The sequence below is a fragment of the Paralichthys olivaceus genome, chromosome 7 (assembly GCF_024713975.1).
Source record: "Paralichthys olivaceus isolate ysfri-2021 chromosome 7, ASM2471397v2, whole genome shotgun sequence".
Taxonomy (NCBI): domain Eukaryota; kingdom Metazoa; phylum Chordata; class Actinopteri; order Pleuronectiformes; family Paralichthyidae; genus Paralichthys; species Paralichthys olivaceus.
In genome coordinates this window covers 9740807-9755898 of record NC_091099.1, presented here as the reverse complement: position 1 = coordinate 9755898, position 15092 = coordinate 9740807, and the positions used below count along the sequence as shown (strand labels likewise).

Here is a 15092-nt window from a genome sequence, read left to right as displayed (position 1 = left end):
TACTTTGTGAAGAGGAAGTTGTGAAATCTCTTTTCAGAATCAGTTTTAGTAACACGGACATTCATTTTCTTTTAGCGTATTAACACAGTGTGGTAATCAGTGTGAAGAGATTGTGCCAAAAACGACATCTGTTCAGAAGGACAGTCAGTCGCTCCTCTAACAGGATTTGATGAACCAGAGGAGTCGACTTTATTCTCCATATTGCAACTATATTCTTAAAATGCAAAACAAATGTGTCCCTCTGATTTAATTTGACTTTATTCTCGACATTTTGACTTTTTCTTGACATGCTTTGCTTGTATTTTGGATGAAATTAAAATATCTTGCTGCTGGTTTGTGCTCTGTTGATAATGTGCTCAGGTCAGCATTCTTTAAGTTGACTTGTGAGTAGGTATGTGCTCTTTAATGAACCTTGTGTGTTTGGAGGCCTGAAGGTGATCGTACAGTACACTCCTATGTAATAGCATGGGATGGCTCATTATAGCAAGGCATAACAATTCACACATTAATTTTCCAGCATCCAGTTTTTAATTAATCCAGTAGGCAGTCTTAAACACAGGGTACACAAATTGCCTTCGGCCTCATAATTAATTCTAATGGAAGAAATTAAAAATTGGTGGGGTGTGTTTGGATTGTTCGGCTGTGTTACTGTGGTTTCGAGTCGCTGGAGCGACGCTGTCACCGACAAGGATCTCTCACTGCCCTGACCAATCAGGCAATCTCCATTCACTGCCACGCGAGCAGGGAGTGTTACTCGTTCGCCCACACACGAAACCTGCAAGCATGGAAATATGTTGTGTGTCTGTGTTACTGTGTGTGTGTGTGTGCGTGCTTTACAGGGCCCTGAATGAAGGCACTTGCTTTTTATATCATGTTTCGTGTGTGTGTGTGTGTGTGTGTGTGTGTGTGTGTGTGTGTGTGTGTGTGTGTGTGTTTCCTTTGATCTGGTCTTTTCTGCTCAGCCTTTCTGAGTCGATCTGTTGGTGGGTTTTGGTTACTCAGTAGTTACACAGACTCTGTATCAACACCCATTACTTCCACCAGCCTCGTGTGTTGAAACGGTTTGAGATTGCTTTTCAATGTGTTGTTGCTCTTGGAGTGCAGCCAGCTGTATTCAGTATCTATACAGTACCTGTCGAGCCATGGGGAGTTGCACTGAAAACCTCTGTATCATATCAGCGTTACTGATGCTCTGTCTCTGTAGACCTCTAAAGTCCACCACACTCTGAAATAAGACACCCTGTGTGCTTCCTCTGCTTTGGCTTCTCACTATTACATCCTCTTTTTTGTGTTTCTTCCCCCCGTTGCCTCTCCCAACCTACTCTTCCACCTTATGTGGTATGAAAACCCTCTTTTATTTGCAGCTGAGTCTTCTCTGTTGTCACTTGTAATCCATAAACAAACACGTTTTATTTTCTGCCCTCCTCCCACCACAGGCCCTTGCACATCCTGGTGTGTAATGCAGGAGTGTGCACTCAACCCTGGAGCCTGACAGAGGACGGCCTGGAGTCCACCTTCCAGACCTGCCACCTAGGTCACTTCCTTCTCGTCCAGTGCCTACAGGACGTGCTGCGTCGCTCAGCGCCCGCCCGCGTTGTTGTCGTGTCTTCAGAATCTCACAGGTATCAATTCGATTCTGACTGATATATCGATATGGGCCTTCACAAACAAGTGATACCTTCTATGATACCAATTTGCCATTATGTTTAGGAATTGAATTTGCCGATATGAGATTTATTATTTGAGTTGTATATATTTGGTTGTTTTTATGTTTTCTTTTTCTTTGAAATTCTTTTTCTTAAGCCTAAATTACATTTCGTTTTAATAAGGGTTTGATGAGGAAATCTTAGACATCATTGTAAACCATATTTATTATTTTATTTTCCAATAGATTGGTATTGGAAACAACAGTCAGGCTTTTGTATGAATGTATCTATGTGTTCTTAACAGAAGTAGATTATAGAATAAGGCTTTTCTTCAGAGAGGATTTTTAAAAAACGATGGGTAAGAAGGAGAGAAAACTAAATGTATAGATGTGTAATCTTATCAGTTACAAAACTTGTATGTAAGTTATTTTACTATAAAATTATTTACGTGGTATTTTGTTAAGTTGATCTACAGCACCACACTATTCTTGCATCTTCAATTTTCCAGAAAATTTAATTTTATATCTGTACTGCTTTAATATACAGCCAACAGGGTGTGTGTGTGTGTTTGTGTGAGTATGATAACAGGTAAATGTATCGCACAGTTGCCATTCACAGTTAAGTCATATTAAAGTCACACCGATGGAGTTTAAGCGGTATTATCCTGAAATTACCACGTCCAATCGAACAACTCTTCAACTCCAGTCACGCTGTTGAAGCCGCTACATTGGCTAGTTCTCACCACAAACTGATAGATCAGGCTTAATGCGTATTGTCAAACATGACAGCCTCACTCACTGAAAACTCATTTCACTCTGCACGCTGTCACTATGAATTAAACGTATCATCAACATGATGGATGGACTTATCAGCTAAAATTTACTTTGATCAAGTATCTGCTCCTTTCTCTGTGACCCTCTGACTCAGCCCCTTTTCCCCCTCTTTCCTCTCTTCTTTCCATCTCTCGTTTCTCCAAGTCTATCTTTTCGTTGAGCAACTCTCCCCCATGGACTCCGGTTTAACTGTCATACAGTAGACAGGCATGATGTCTTGCAGTGATCTGTGAGCCCAGGCCCTGAGCCATGTGTTTCAGAGTCAGTGTGTGCGTGCGACATTGATCCTGGCTTGGTTCAGTCAGACAACCAAGCAGAGTGATTGATTGGAGCTCTGCAGAGTGACCTGAGACAAGGAGAACATACGCAGAGTTATTCTAGCAGATCAAACAGCAACACTGTTACAGGGGCCCTCATATGAGTTATGTTTTACAGACTGCCATGCATGAGAGGACAGGAGCAGCAAAGGGGATGGTTTGACACCCAGATCCACTTGGGGTCACACAGCTATTACATGCTGTAAGAAAAGCAAGAGGAAGAGGGAGAAGGAAAAGCTTATTGAAAGAAATCATGTCATGCAGTGAGTATTGGCAGAATTTGATTGATGCAAGACTTGCCTACACAGTAAGAACAGGGAGTTCACATGAAGTTTTGACGTTGTAAAAACTGTCAGGCTGCTGTTCGAATGGGCAAAACGTGCAGCATTTATTCATAATGCATGGCCAGGAATGGTCAGGTATTCTCTTCACTCTTCCCTCTCTCCTCTTCCACCTCCCTGACATATTGCACTCACCTTTCCCTCTCTCCTCTGCCAGCTGCCTTGGCTTTAACCCCTTCAAAGAGGGCTTAGGTAAGACCAGAGAGAGTCGGTTACACACTGACACAGACTAGAGGCGGCGGAAGAAGGAGCGGAAATAGACAATATCTCATATTACATCTTTCATTCTGTCCACCTCATTCCAGACCTATATTACATCTTTTGAAGTCGCTCCCATTTGTGTTTGTGTTATTTTCAGTATCCGCTGATTTCTCGTTTATTCACTTATAGCCTCCCCTCACAAGTGTGTGTGACCCCTGACCTGGCAGCTTATTGTATTCCCTAAGCTCCTTGTCCGCTGGTAAAGTATTGACCAATAAGGGACAGAGGTGGGAGAGATGGACACACGGGTAATGTCCGGACACTTTATCAGTTTCCACCATAGAGGCTTATTGTGAAATTGGCCCAATGCAGGTTGACTTTGGCCCGGGGCTGCATCAGATCTGCTGAAAACAAGGTGGAATAATATCCTAAATGAAATGACCTCTGATAGATCTGAGCTGCAACTTCTGCTCTGTACTTTTATGCTCAAGTGAGATAATTCTTTTACCCAAAGTCTTTTATTATGCAAATGTATGTGGTTCACCAGACAGAGTAATTTATTGATGGTAAAATCACTGTAAAACCTCATTCAACTTTAACTTCACTATAACGTGAGCAACTTTGAAAAACAACAACAACCCACATATCAATTTCTACTTGCTGAAGTAGTTATGAAGTTGCAGCACATGAAATGAAAAGCCTGCAGATGTTGTAATTTAGCCAAGCAAGGATGTTGCGGAAGGCGACAGTAAACAAGAGGCAGCGAGCTTGTAAAATCACAACAAGGAAAGCAGGTGACATTTTGATTGGTTGTTTTCTAATGACTGGATTAATATGTAGGATGTGTTCCACCAGTTTGGAGCCTTTCGTCTTCCCTCTTCACACACACACAATACACAGGGGGTGTAGGTTTTGTGTATTGCAATGTTATTTTGTGACTGCATAATAACACAACGAGTAGTGTAATGTTTAAGGGGCCTTGTCAAACATCTGGAGTTTAACAGCTCTGTCGCAGGCAATTAAAGAACATCATGTCATGTGTTTGATTTGTATGCAGCCACCAACACACATCTGCTGGTAGAAAAGCGCACGCATTCATGCACAAATACACACACAGACACACACAGACACACACTCATGGTATAACTACTTTTGATATGGACTTTGTTTCAGGTTCACAGACCTTTTTGACTCATGTGGTAAGGTGGACCTCTCGCTGCTGTCTCCCCCGAAGAAGGAGTACTGGTCCATGCTGGCGTACAATCGGGCCAAACTCTGTAACATTCTCTTCAGCAACGAGCTCCACCGCCGCCTCTCGCCTCATGGCGTCACCTCCAACGCATTGCATCCTGGGAACCTGATGTACACCTCAATCCACCAGAGCTGGTGGCTGATGACCTTTCTCTTTATGCTGGCCAGACCTTTCACCAAGTCTATGGTAAGTGATGAAGTTTTATATAACTTTGTGACTGCACAACCTGCAGCCTGACCTGACCGAGGAACACGTTATACTGCCCATACAGTAGATGTTAACCACCGCAGTGGATTGGTGTGTTAACTTTTCATTTCACTTGAGTAGCTCTGTAGCTGATTACATTTTTCTCAATGGTAAGCAGTGAATTCACCACACTATATTACGATCCTCTTTTTTCTGACTCTGTGTCCCTTACTCTGCCTATATATTTGTCTTGGCACGCTCCTGGGAGAGCGGAGGGGAAAAAGGATGGAGAGGGGTTGATCTGCTGAGTGCTGAGGGCTCACGGAGAGAGTCTGGGTTTCACAGATAGAGAGATATTCTGTGGTTTGTTTTCCTCTTCCTCCTGTCACTGTTTATTTAACTCTGAGAGCACATTCCTCCTATCCTTTCACCAGGGTAGGCGATATTCCAGATCCTGTGTACTGCGACTATTAGGTTACTGTAAATGCACTGCGCAAACTCGGGTCTCTTATCCTGTGCAGTCATGTACTCTGGAGCACTGAAGTAATGAGTTCTCTGTCAAATATGTTTTTACCATATTGCCCATTCTCATCAGGAGAACGTATTACCAGATATTTTCTGATGCATTATCTTAAGTTCAGAGTCATATTGGCAGGCTGACTCAACCTTGTTTTTCAAGGACCTGTCTGAGAGCACATATACAGTTAAGACATTATGTCCTGAAGTAGAGATTGAAGACCAGGTGCTGCACTGCAGGGACTTGTGGCTATTTTCTGTTTACAAGTTGAATTTTGATGCAACAAATCAGACTTGGTCATGATGGCTGTGGATTGTGTTGATAAACTGACCAACAGATCCATAGGGTCTCCTTTGGCATACTGGTTTCAGGTCAGGGTCTTGGGAGATTCATTTTCAATGTCCTTGCACTACCTCAATTTTCTTTTCCTAGTACTTTATCATACTAGCACTTTTCTACTTTCCATTCCCTGTATTAGTTTATTTCAGTGTTTATAGTGTGTTGTTGTCACAGTCAACGTTGTATTTGTTGGATGTGAAACCTGGCTGTAAATCAATTTGTTGTAAAATAAAGAGAACTTTGAATCAGAGGGTTATTATCCATCTCAAGCTAATTACCTGGCACAAGCAGTTTGAAGATAGTAAAATTGGTGTAATGTGTAATGAGAGCTCAACAGGCTGTACCTGTAGTGGTGGCAGCAGGTTGGGTTTGGTTTATCGCAATTCCATCGTCCCAATCATGATACAGTATTTTTGAGGTTTGTATCTTGGACTTGGTTTCAGAGGTTTTTGTTAGAGCTGTTATTGTGATTGATTGTCTTGCATGCGTCATTATCATCACCATCATCTGTTCCAATGTTTAAATACTGGAAAAAACTGCTGTTGTTATCCTTGGCTGACCTGCTCAAAATGTTGTATTATGCCTCAAAAGTGTTTTTGCCTGTTTTCTCAGCCTTGTGAAAAGAGTGCCTTGCTTTTCTTAGAGAGCTCTCTGGTCTTCACACTGGCTAATTTCTGTTTGATCAATCTAGACTGGGAAACAATACAAAACTCGTCAGTCACACGTTCAAAATATTCTGCTCACTTGAAAAAAGGTGGGTTCAAATGAAAGTTGCCTTGTCCTCAGTTTTTTTTTTTTTGCGCATTTTGAAAATTTCAATGGCACTCAGTAGAGCAGACACCTCTGCCATGGCCCAACAGTGCCCTTAAATTCAGAGGCAATAAAATGTGAAGTTGTGATTTTTGTTGTTGTTTACAACTCAATTCAAAGGAATTGTTCTCATCGGTCCAGATGTTTTTGAGGGGATTGTGTCTTCATCTGTGTCCTCTGCTCTCCTCAAGTTCTGCTTTCAATGAAAAGCTCAACCCTTTAGGCTTCACATAGCTTTTAATATATGCCATAGTTTGACTAATAAATCTTTCCATTAGCTGCTCATCATCGTTTATCAATTAAGTGTTTGCACTGAAATGTTGAAAGGCAGCGTGGTGGAGTTTAAATGAACCGTTATTCTGATCCATCACGTTTGACAGACACAAAGCCTCAGGCCATCATTTGTCTCTCTTGCTTCTGACATCAGATGAGAGATGGGAGGAACCGCTCCTCAGCACCTTTCACAAAATGCCAAGCTGAACATTTTGCTCAATTTGACTATCTCTGTCCCAAAACACTTTTTCTTTCCTCTTTATGTTCTTTTAACATTTTTCTTACTCCATCACTTGCTGTCTTGTTTCCATCCTCAAATCTGGTTTGTCTCCATTTCTGTTCGAATCGAAATTTGTTAAACTTACTTTCTTTAATCAAAAAATTCAAAAGTGTACCCTGGAGTGGATGAGGCTTGTGTGTTCCTTGTGTGTGCGTCTGAGGAAAGGGTGTTACCGTTTTGGTTGTGAGCGCACAGACGCAATTAGCAGAGCGGTTCCTCTTCCAGAATGGGGCAACGGCTTTTCTTCACGTGGTTAATTAAATGTAGTGTAGATGTTAGTAAATATTAAAGGACAAAGGTAGAGTTAGTAATTAAATTCTGGTCTGCTGACACAGCGATTAGCTAAAACTCTTGTCTGATAAAAGGCCACACGCAGACACGCAGCCTTACACACACACAGACACACACACACACAGATACACAGGCACACCCTTAAGCTGAGCATTTGCTCTTATTTAAATCTGGGGTTGATAAGGCCCCTAAAAGTGTATCCTCTTTAAAATCCCACTCCTCACTCCTTCTGCCCCCACATTAAGGGCTTAATAAAACAGTGATATTATTTCAGTTATTGGTTGCAGGGATATGAAGATGGTATCGCTTTAATTGCTTGCGTACGCTTGCGGGATCCATGGAGATTGTTCTGGGATGCAAACATAAGCAGAATGTCGGCTCCAAAAAACAATCACATGGCCCCCGTGTGTGTTCTTGCGCAAATAACCATCCTCTCATTTAAAACACAGGTTTGATTTATAGGAGCACAGGTGGAGTGATATAGACTTGCCCTCCACGAGTAAACACACAAACAAGCACATACACACACACACGCACACACTCACCCAGACAAGCACACTCTTGGATTCACAACATGGGGATTACTTGAACAACCTTAAGCTACATGTGGTCCTAAATCATTAATTTGACTGTGGTAGTAAAGGAAATGTCATGTCAGGCCATGCACTTGGTTCTTGGTCATCCTTTCCTGATTAATTGTGCTTCGTGTTCTGTTATTTTATCAGCGCTTGACTTTTTCACTCCACTTTTATCTTTTAAAACTGTATTTTGTTCTCAAATTACAAAAATATATTTTGACGTCCTATATTTTGCATTCTTTGTGTTGTGGATTCTACTTAAGGGAAAGAAACTTCTCTATTAGTGGGGTGAACAGCCCACTCTGCTATTGATGTAGAGTGCTGATTCCATTTTTGCTGAGTTGAGAAAGGCATCTATAAAGAGCCATGACATTTTAATCAGCCAAACTATCTCTCACTAACATCATGTTCCCCTCCCCGTGCCTTGATCTGCTTATCAGAGATGGTGCGACCAGGCCTGTAACTCCTGTTTCTTTAATTCAGCGTGTTTAGAGTGGGAGTTTTCCCTGTGTCCCTTGGTGTGATTATCAGCGTTGAATGATCTGGCCTGCAGTGGTGTGCGAGTGTGTGTGCGTGCGAGAAGAGCTAAGAGAGAGCGAGAAAGGCAAAAGACAGTTGTTATCTTAGTTCTGCAATTTAGTTGCAGCGATTTAATGCTCAGAATTTGATTGACGCAGATTTTGATTGATTCATTTGATGTGTGATCGGTTTTCAGGCCTTTAAAGATCATGTATAATCAGGAAAAGTTATTTGAACCAAAACTCAGGCTGGACACACTTTTATGAAGCATACTATGAATTTCATTAACTGTTGCAGTTATTAGTTGGGCTGTAACCTTTGTGAAGTTGTCACTGTCTTGTCATGGTGTAACGCTGACCCTGTGACATTTTGTTGACTGACTGATAGCTCCCTCAAGATCAGCGTACCCTCAGGCTCTGAGCAGCTGGGCTGAGCCTATACTCATCAAATCTATACCTTAACTATAGGCACAGACAGCACTGAGCTGCATGGAGATCAGTGTGGGCAGTGGCTCCAGCACCTCATCATCCACTATAATGGTTAGAAAGAGGGGAGGGGGGGTGTTATGGGCACAGGCCTAAGAGACTCCCCTGGTCCAATCAGACACTTCAGTCACCCCGGGGGCCAGTTTTATCAGCGCTCTTGCCTCGTCCCATGCTTCTTAGTGTTTCAGCATGATTATTTTACCCAGGATCCTGCCTCGGGCACCAGGCCACCTTTTTACATATGCACAGGCTGAACTTTTGACCAGGCACCAGCAGTCAGGGCTGTATAAGCGGAGTGGCTGTTCAGTCAGGAGTAGTGGGACTGCTAGTGCCTCCTCAGCTGAGCCTCGCCTGCTGCGACCAGGAGCTCTCTGCTACTCCTCAGCGGTTAACCCCAGAGACGGGCCCTGTGACGAAGACATTACCATATAACACACAAACAGTGGGGTGGGGCAGTCGGTGCTGCATGTGAGCCGCTGTTTCTACAGTCTTCTTTATCAGTTTCTCTCCTGCAGACAGACGTAAGGTCAGCAGCTCTATCTGCTATCTGATGTAGCACACGGTCACAGCGGCCCTTCTGCACACCGAGGCAACCTGTGTGTATGCGCTCGTGTTGTGTGTGGTGCTCAACCATGTGGAGAGAAAGAGGAGCAGAGGTCCCAGTCTCCCTGCCAACCCCCCTTCTCCTCGGTGAGGTTAGATGAGCTGCCAGGCCCTTGTAATAGAGTCCTCTTGGATGATTAGGAGCTACACAGGGTTGGTGGTGGTGGGGGTCAGATCCAGCCTGACTGGAGACACTGTAGGTTGTAGGTTTCTCCTCAGTGGTGTAGACAGAATATTACATATTATGCCAATTGATATGAGGTTCACACAACCTCTCGTGATACACCGATTTTCTTAACAGGCCATATTTTAGATCGTTTTTGAATAAGTAGATAAAATGAATGTGATTTTCCTGCCAGACATTCCCTGCTGTGCGTCTGCACTATGAGTGAGAGAGAGAGGGAGAGAGAGAAGGAGAGTTGGGGGGGCATAGGGAGAGAAAGACGTGTTGGTGTAGGGATGGATAAAAGCATACAATCCCATTTGGCTGTATTGACATGTGTGTTCCTGCCAAATTCTGTTGCTGGGATTATTGTCCACAGAGATACCATTTCATTAAACACACACACAGACACACACACAGACACGCACACAACACACAATCATACACACACATACACACAGATGGCCTGAGGCCTGGTTATGCGGTCCATTGCACAGGGAAACTGTGTAAATGGTTTATTGTGGATGAGTTGATGTGATGGAGAGCGTGTCCGGATCAATAAAGAACCAATCAAATGCTGACAGTCTGCTACTGTATGCAGTCAGTCATTCACCCCTCCTGCCTGTGTAGCTACACAGCATGAAGGAGGCATGAACAATATCCCTGTTGAAAGCGGAAGAAGTTGGCGAAAGTCATTTTTAAGAATCTGAAATCTTGAAAAGGATTTTTGCAGCTGGTTAATGCTACAAAAATGTCATCTTGCTGTTGATGTTTCTCTTACAAAAATTATACGGTTTTAATAAGATATCTGTTGAGTTTTGTTTGTGATAGAAACATTACTCAGAGGCCTTAAACCACATCCTCCCTTCTCGTCCACCTTCAGACACCTCAGGGAGGCCATTAGGACGCCTCCCCAGCTGAGGTTGTCTGAGTCTGGGCTATGTCTGAGTTGGGGCTGGGCTAAATTACCCCAGAGCTACAGGTCAGATCCAGCTAGACCCTCACTGTCAAGGGACTCTCTCTGTAATAGAAGGGATCAGAATGGGCCAAAGAGCCAGAAACTGACCTGGCCAGAGAACATCCTCACTCACTTACCCTCTACTCCTTCACGTTGCCTCGATCACCCTCCGACTCTTTTATTCTTGTGACCCTCAGAGACGAGAGAGATGTAACCTATCACCCCTTCCTCAACAGTCCACTCCTGCCACACACACACACACACACACACACACACACACACACACACACACACACACACACACACACACACACACACACACACACACACACACACACACTGACACACCTCTCCCTCCCTTCCATGTTGTGACATGGAGCTGATGGACTATTTTTCAAATTGATTTCAAAAATGTACATAAGCAGCCGATCCCCTAGCCCAGATTACCTATTGATTTTTAATATGAAAAGCTCATTATATAAGCAGGAACTGCAACACAAAAAGCTAGCCAACCTTTGCATAAATCCTTTAATTGAATTTCCAGAGCCTGTGGTTCTACATTTTTTAATTAAATCCATTTCTTTTTTAAGGGTTGCTGTGTAATTTGCATGCTGTGAAGTGGGTGCTGTCCCAGATAAAGTGCCATTGATCCTTATTAAGGCTCACCTCTGGGCTCGCTGAAAACCAACCACAGAAATTAAATGTGCTCATGGTGCATACACTTATTGCCCGCATGATAGGATTAGAGGCAGTGGGTAAGAGAGAAAGAGAGAGAGGGAGTGAGATAGAGATGGAGGGAGAAGGAGTGATGGGGTAAGAGGTGGGGAGGAAAAAAAGGGGGGGGGTTATTATTAATAGTTGTTCATATTAATGTAATATTTCACCTTTCCTCTTTGGAGTGAAATTGTGAAGAGGTTGTTTATACGTTCAGCCTCGTGCGGGTTCCTCATCAAACACACTCTGGTCTATTGGTCGGGGGCTGCTGTGATTTCAGCTTTAGTATTGAAATCTGTTACCACAGTGACAGATGTGGCTGCGTGTTCATGTGCGTTTTCCATGTCAAACCAGTTTTGCAGAAAAAACAACTTTTCATAAATATATTTGCTCCTGATAATACGCTCGTGTATAAATCACTCATCTCATCTTTCATCGATCCTGAGGAGGTCATGGTCTGCAATCTGTCTAAGTAGAAGGTGTTTAACTTCCTATTTAGAGATTAAATGATACTTAATTTTCTTGTCCTTACCCTAGTATCTCGCAAAAGAGTGCGTGCATGTGTGTGAAGATGTAGGTGTTGTATGTATGTGTGTGTGTGCATGCGCCTGTGTGTTTGTGCGTGTGTGAGCAGGGATTTTTATCACTGCTGCGTGGTAGCTGGTAAATCAGGCCTCTCCTTCCTTGTCTTCCTGTGTGGTTATATGCAGACGGTGGAGTAAATCAATAGGGATTAACCTGTGACCCCAGCCACATACTTATAGCCCAGTCCTAACTGCTCACACATCTCTCATCAGTTTCACTTAAACACTGCACCTCACTCAATAAGGCAACACACACTAATTCATTTCAAAGATGGAGAGGCCCCTATCACAGACCTCTCTTAGTACTCACACACACACACACACACACACACACACACACACACACTCAACTCAAACAAAAGAAAAATTGACCTTTTCAGGTAACATCAATAAGAATCAGATACATTACAACAACACAGAGTTGTCACTTACTTTTTGATTAACTGTTTATTACAGACTTTTTGTAAGCAAAACTGTGATAATCTCTTATTTTCTCTCTTATAATCTCAAAAACTCAAAGATGTTCATTATGTGATCAGCAAACCGTTGAATATTCTGAGAAACTGTAAGAAGCCGTGATGTTTTTGTCATTTTTTCTTATTCAAAATACATTAATTCAAGATCAAAATTGTTGTGGATTCAATTTATTGATTTATAGACATGAAAAAATAAAAACCTGATCATTGTAAAGAGGTAAAAGGATTGAGTTGCTCACAACACTGAAAGCTTACTTGACTTTTCACCTTGGAAAAAAAGTTGCTGATAGTTTGAGCAAATAAAAACAATCTCCACCACCAGAAACCCCAAGAGGTGAATGAGGAAAATGATTTGTTGTGATTTGGGTGAACTGACCTTTAAATGCTGGAATCTTTTAACAGCTTTTTGCTTTTCACTAAATTTCTTTCTTCTTCCTCCGGTTGAAAATTCCGGTCCCACAAGAAATATCAGAAGGTGAAATTTTAGTTTTTTCTCTAAAAGTTTCTTAATTGTGGGGGACGTGTGTCTTTATAGGCACAAACACACACTCTTGTATTCTCTCCTCTTCCCTGACTTCCTCGTGAGATATTGACACCAGCTGACTGATTGGTCTGATGTCTCTCTATCTTTTGTGTACATGTCCGTATAAAAGTGTGTGTGTGTGTGTGTGTGTGTGTGTGTGTGTGTGTGTGTGTGTGTGTGTGTGTGTGTGTGTGTGTGTGTGTGTGTTGAGCGGTGCAGTGTCAGCAGTATGTGCTGCAAGTATTGACCCAGGCCTGTCCTCTGCTCTGACTGGCTCTTGTCTCTTGTCCCTAACTTGTCATCTCTCTCTCTCTCTCTCTCTCTCTCTCTCTCCCTCTCTCTCTCTCTCTCTCTCTCTCTCTCTCTCTCTCTCTCTAATTCTCATTGTGGATCTCTTGGTTGATTGATCAATGTTTTGCCACCTCTTAATAATCATATCCGTGATTTAATTCCAGTGTTAAATTTGTGTTTTTTTGTTATAACATTATTCTGCATCACACACTTTGCATTGAAACACATTCGTCTGATAGGGGTTAGATATGTGAATGACCTCAGTAATGTACAAAGTAGTACCTGAGAGCTCAGCAATGCTTTTAACTCACATACAGTTTCACGTAATGCTCGTCACTGAGTGATGGTGGAAGGTCAAATAACAGAGGAGGGTGCCTTTTCTCCCGGGACAACCATAAATACTATATGAAGGATGTCTCGCTTCTCCTTCCCCTGATTGTATAAACAAACTGATGATTAATTTCCTATACTTTCTTATTTTTTACATCTCTTTACTCTTTCACTCTGTCTTTTAGTGCGTCTCCCTCTCTCTTCGGTGGGTAGAAACAGAGTCTGGCTACTCATTGAGGTGTGTGAGGCTGCCGGCCAGAAACAAAAGGCTTTGATTTCCCTCATTTCATTTCATAATCCAATCAATCAGACTAAAACAGCTTGGTTCCTTTTCTGTCCTCCCCTAACCAACCATACATACATATTTACACACACGCATACAGAGCACCTCCTGAATGTATGTGCAGCAAGTCATTCCAGTAGTGGGGACCCCCCTTGGGGTTAGAACACTCTGTGTGTTATTGATTGCATTGCTGTTGCATGTTGTGCTCAATCATGTGTTCCATGCATCTAGCACTGTCCTCTCCCACCTGGCCCATTAGATTAGGCTAATGCATTCAACCATTGATTAGTCATTACACTTAGACCTGATCAGCCAATCGCCTACCTGGTTTGACTCTACTTGACCCGTGAACCCTGGCTCTCGTGTCATCTCGCCAGCTCGAACATGTTAAAAACACACATGTACCTCACAGCTCTATACCTGATATGTATCACAGTATAGGTACGGGTTCACTACCTTTTTGATATTCGATACTGATAGCATTTCCACGTGTTTTTAAATCACATGCAACAGAGAGCTATAGATTGTATCATCAAGCATAGAAGCGCTGCACTTGCCATGGATTTCAAAAGTGACCCTGAATGAGCCTGTTGATCGGAGCTCATTAGAGCTCGTCACAGAAGTCAAAGCGAAACCATGATGTATGAGATGTTTATGTTTTCATTTCTGTTTCCGCTCACTGTTCCTCCATGACCGGCCATAAACCTGCCCCCTGTGGAGGTGCACTGTACTATGAATACAATCACTTACTTACCTCACGTACTGTGAGGTGAGTATTTCATTCTGTGCTTTTTACTTTCTACTTCTGCTCCTCAACGTTAAAGGGAAATATTTTTAAATTGCTATGTTTAGCTGACAGCTGTATACTAGTTACTTTGCAAAGGAAGATTTTAAACACAAAACACCAGTTCATAAAATATGCCCTAAGCAAAAGTATTCAAGAGGTTAAAAGTGAAATATATTATAACATTACACTTTATTTAAATTGTCTGACTCAAGACACTTAAATATTAAATGAAAATCTTTGCAGCAATTCAAGACATATCTTTTTTCATACAAGCATTCTTTTTCCTTGTCAAAACCTGGTGACGACATTACCCACAATGCAACTAGCCAGCTGGCAGCAGGAGCAGGCAACAAAGGCCAAGAAAACTGACGTCTTTTTAAAAAAGAACGATAATTGCTTACTGGATACATCTGCAGCAATTATATTGCTTGTGTGTAATCAATTTTGCTGACAATATTTTTGTACTTTTACTTAAGTAAATATCTAAATGTAATATATTGCAGCAGTTTTTT

The 15092-nt window shown here is 42.3% G+C and overlaps 1 protein-coding gene across 2 annotated transcripts in view; it reads left to right on the top strand.

Annotated features, from left to right (window-relative positions):
- The window catches only part of wwox (WW domain containing oxidoreductase), a 127287-nt gene that overhangs the window by 41840 nt on the left and 70355 nt on the right, over positions 1 to 15092 (top strand). For both annotated transcript variants that reach the window (XR_011243532.1, XM_069528934.1), the window contains exons 7-8: positions 1437 to 1622; positions 4512 to 4776. Coding sequence is in view for 1 of the 2 variants with exons in the window: in XM_069528934.1 (XP_069385035.1) it covers positions 1437 to 1622; positions 4512 to 4776 (451 nt within the window). In the remaining variant the exon portion in view is untranslated. The remainder of the gene's footprint in view (positions 1 to 1436; positions 1623 to 4511; positions 4777 to 15092) is intronic.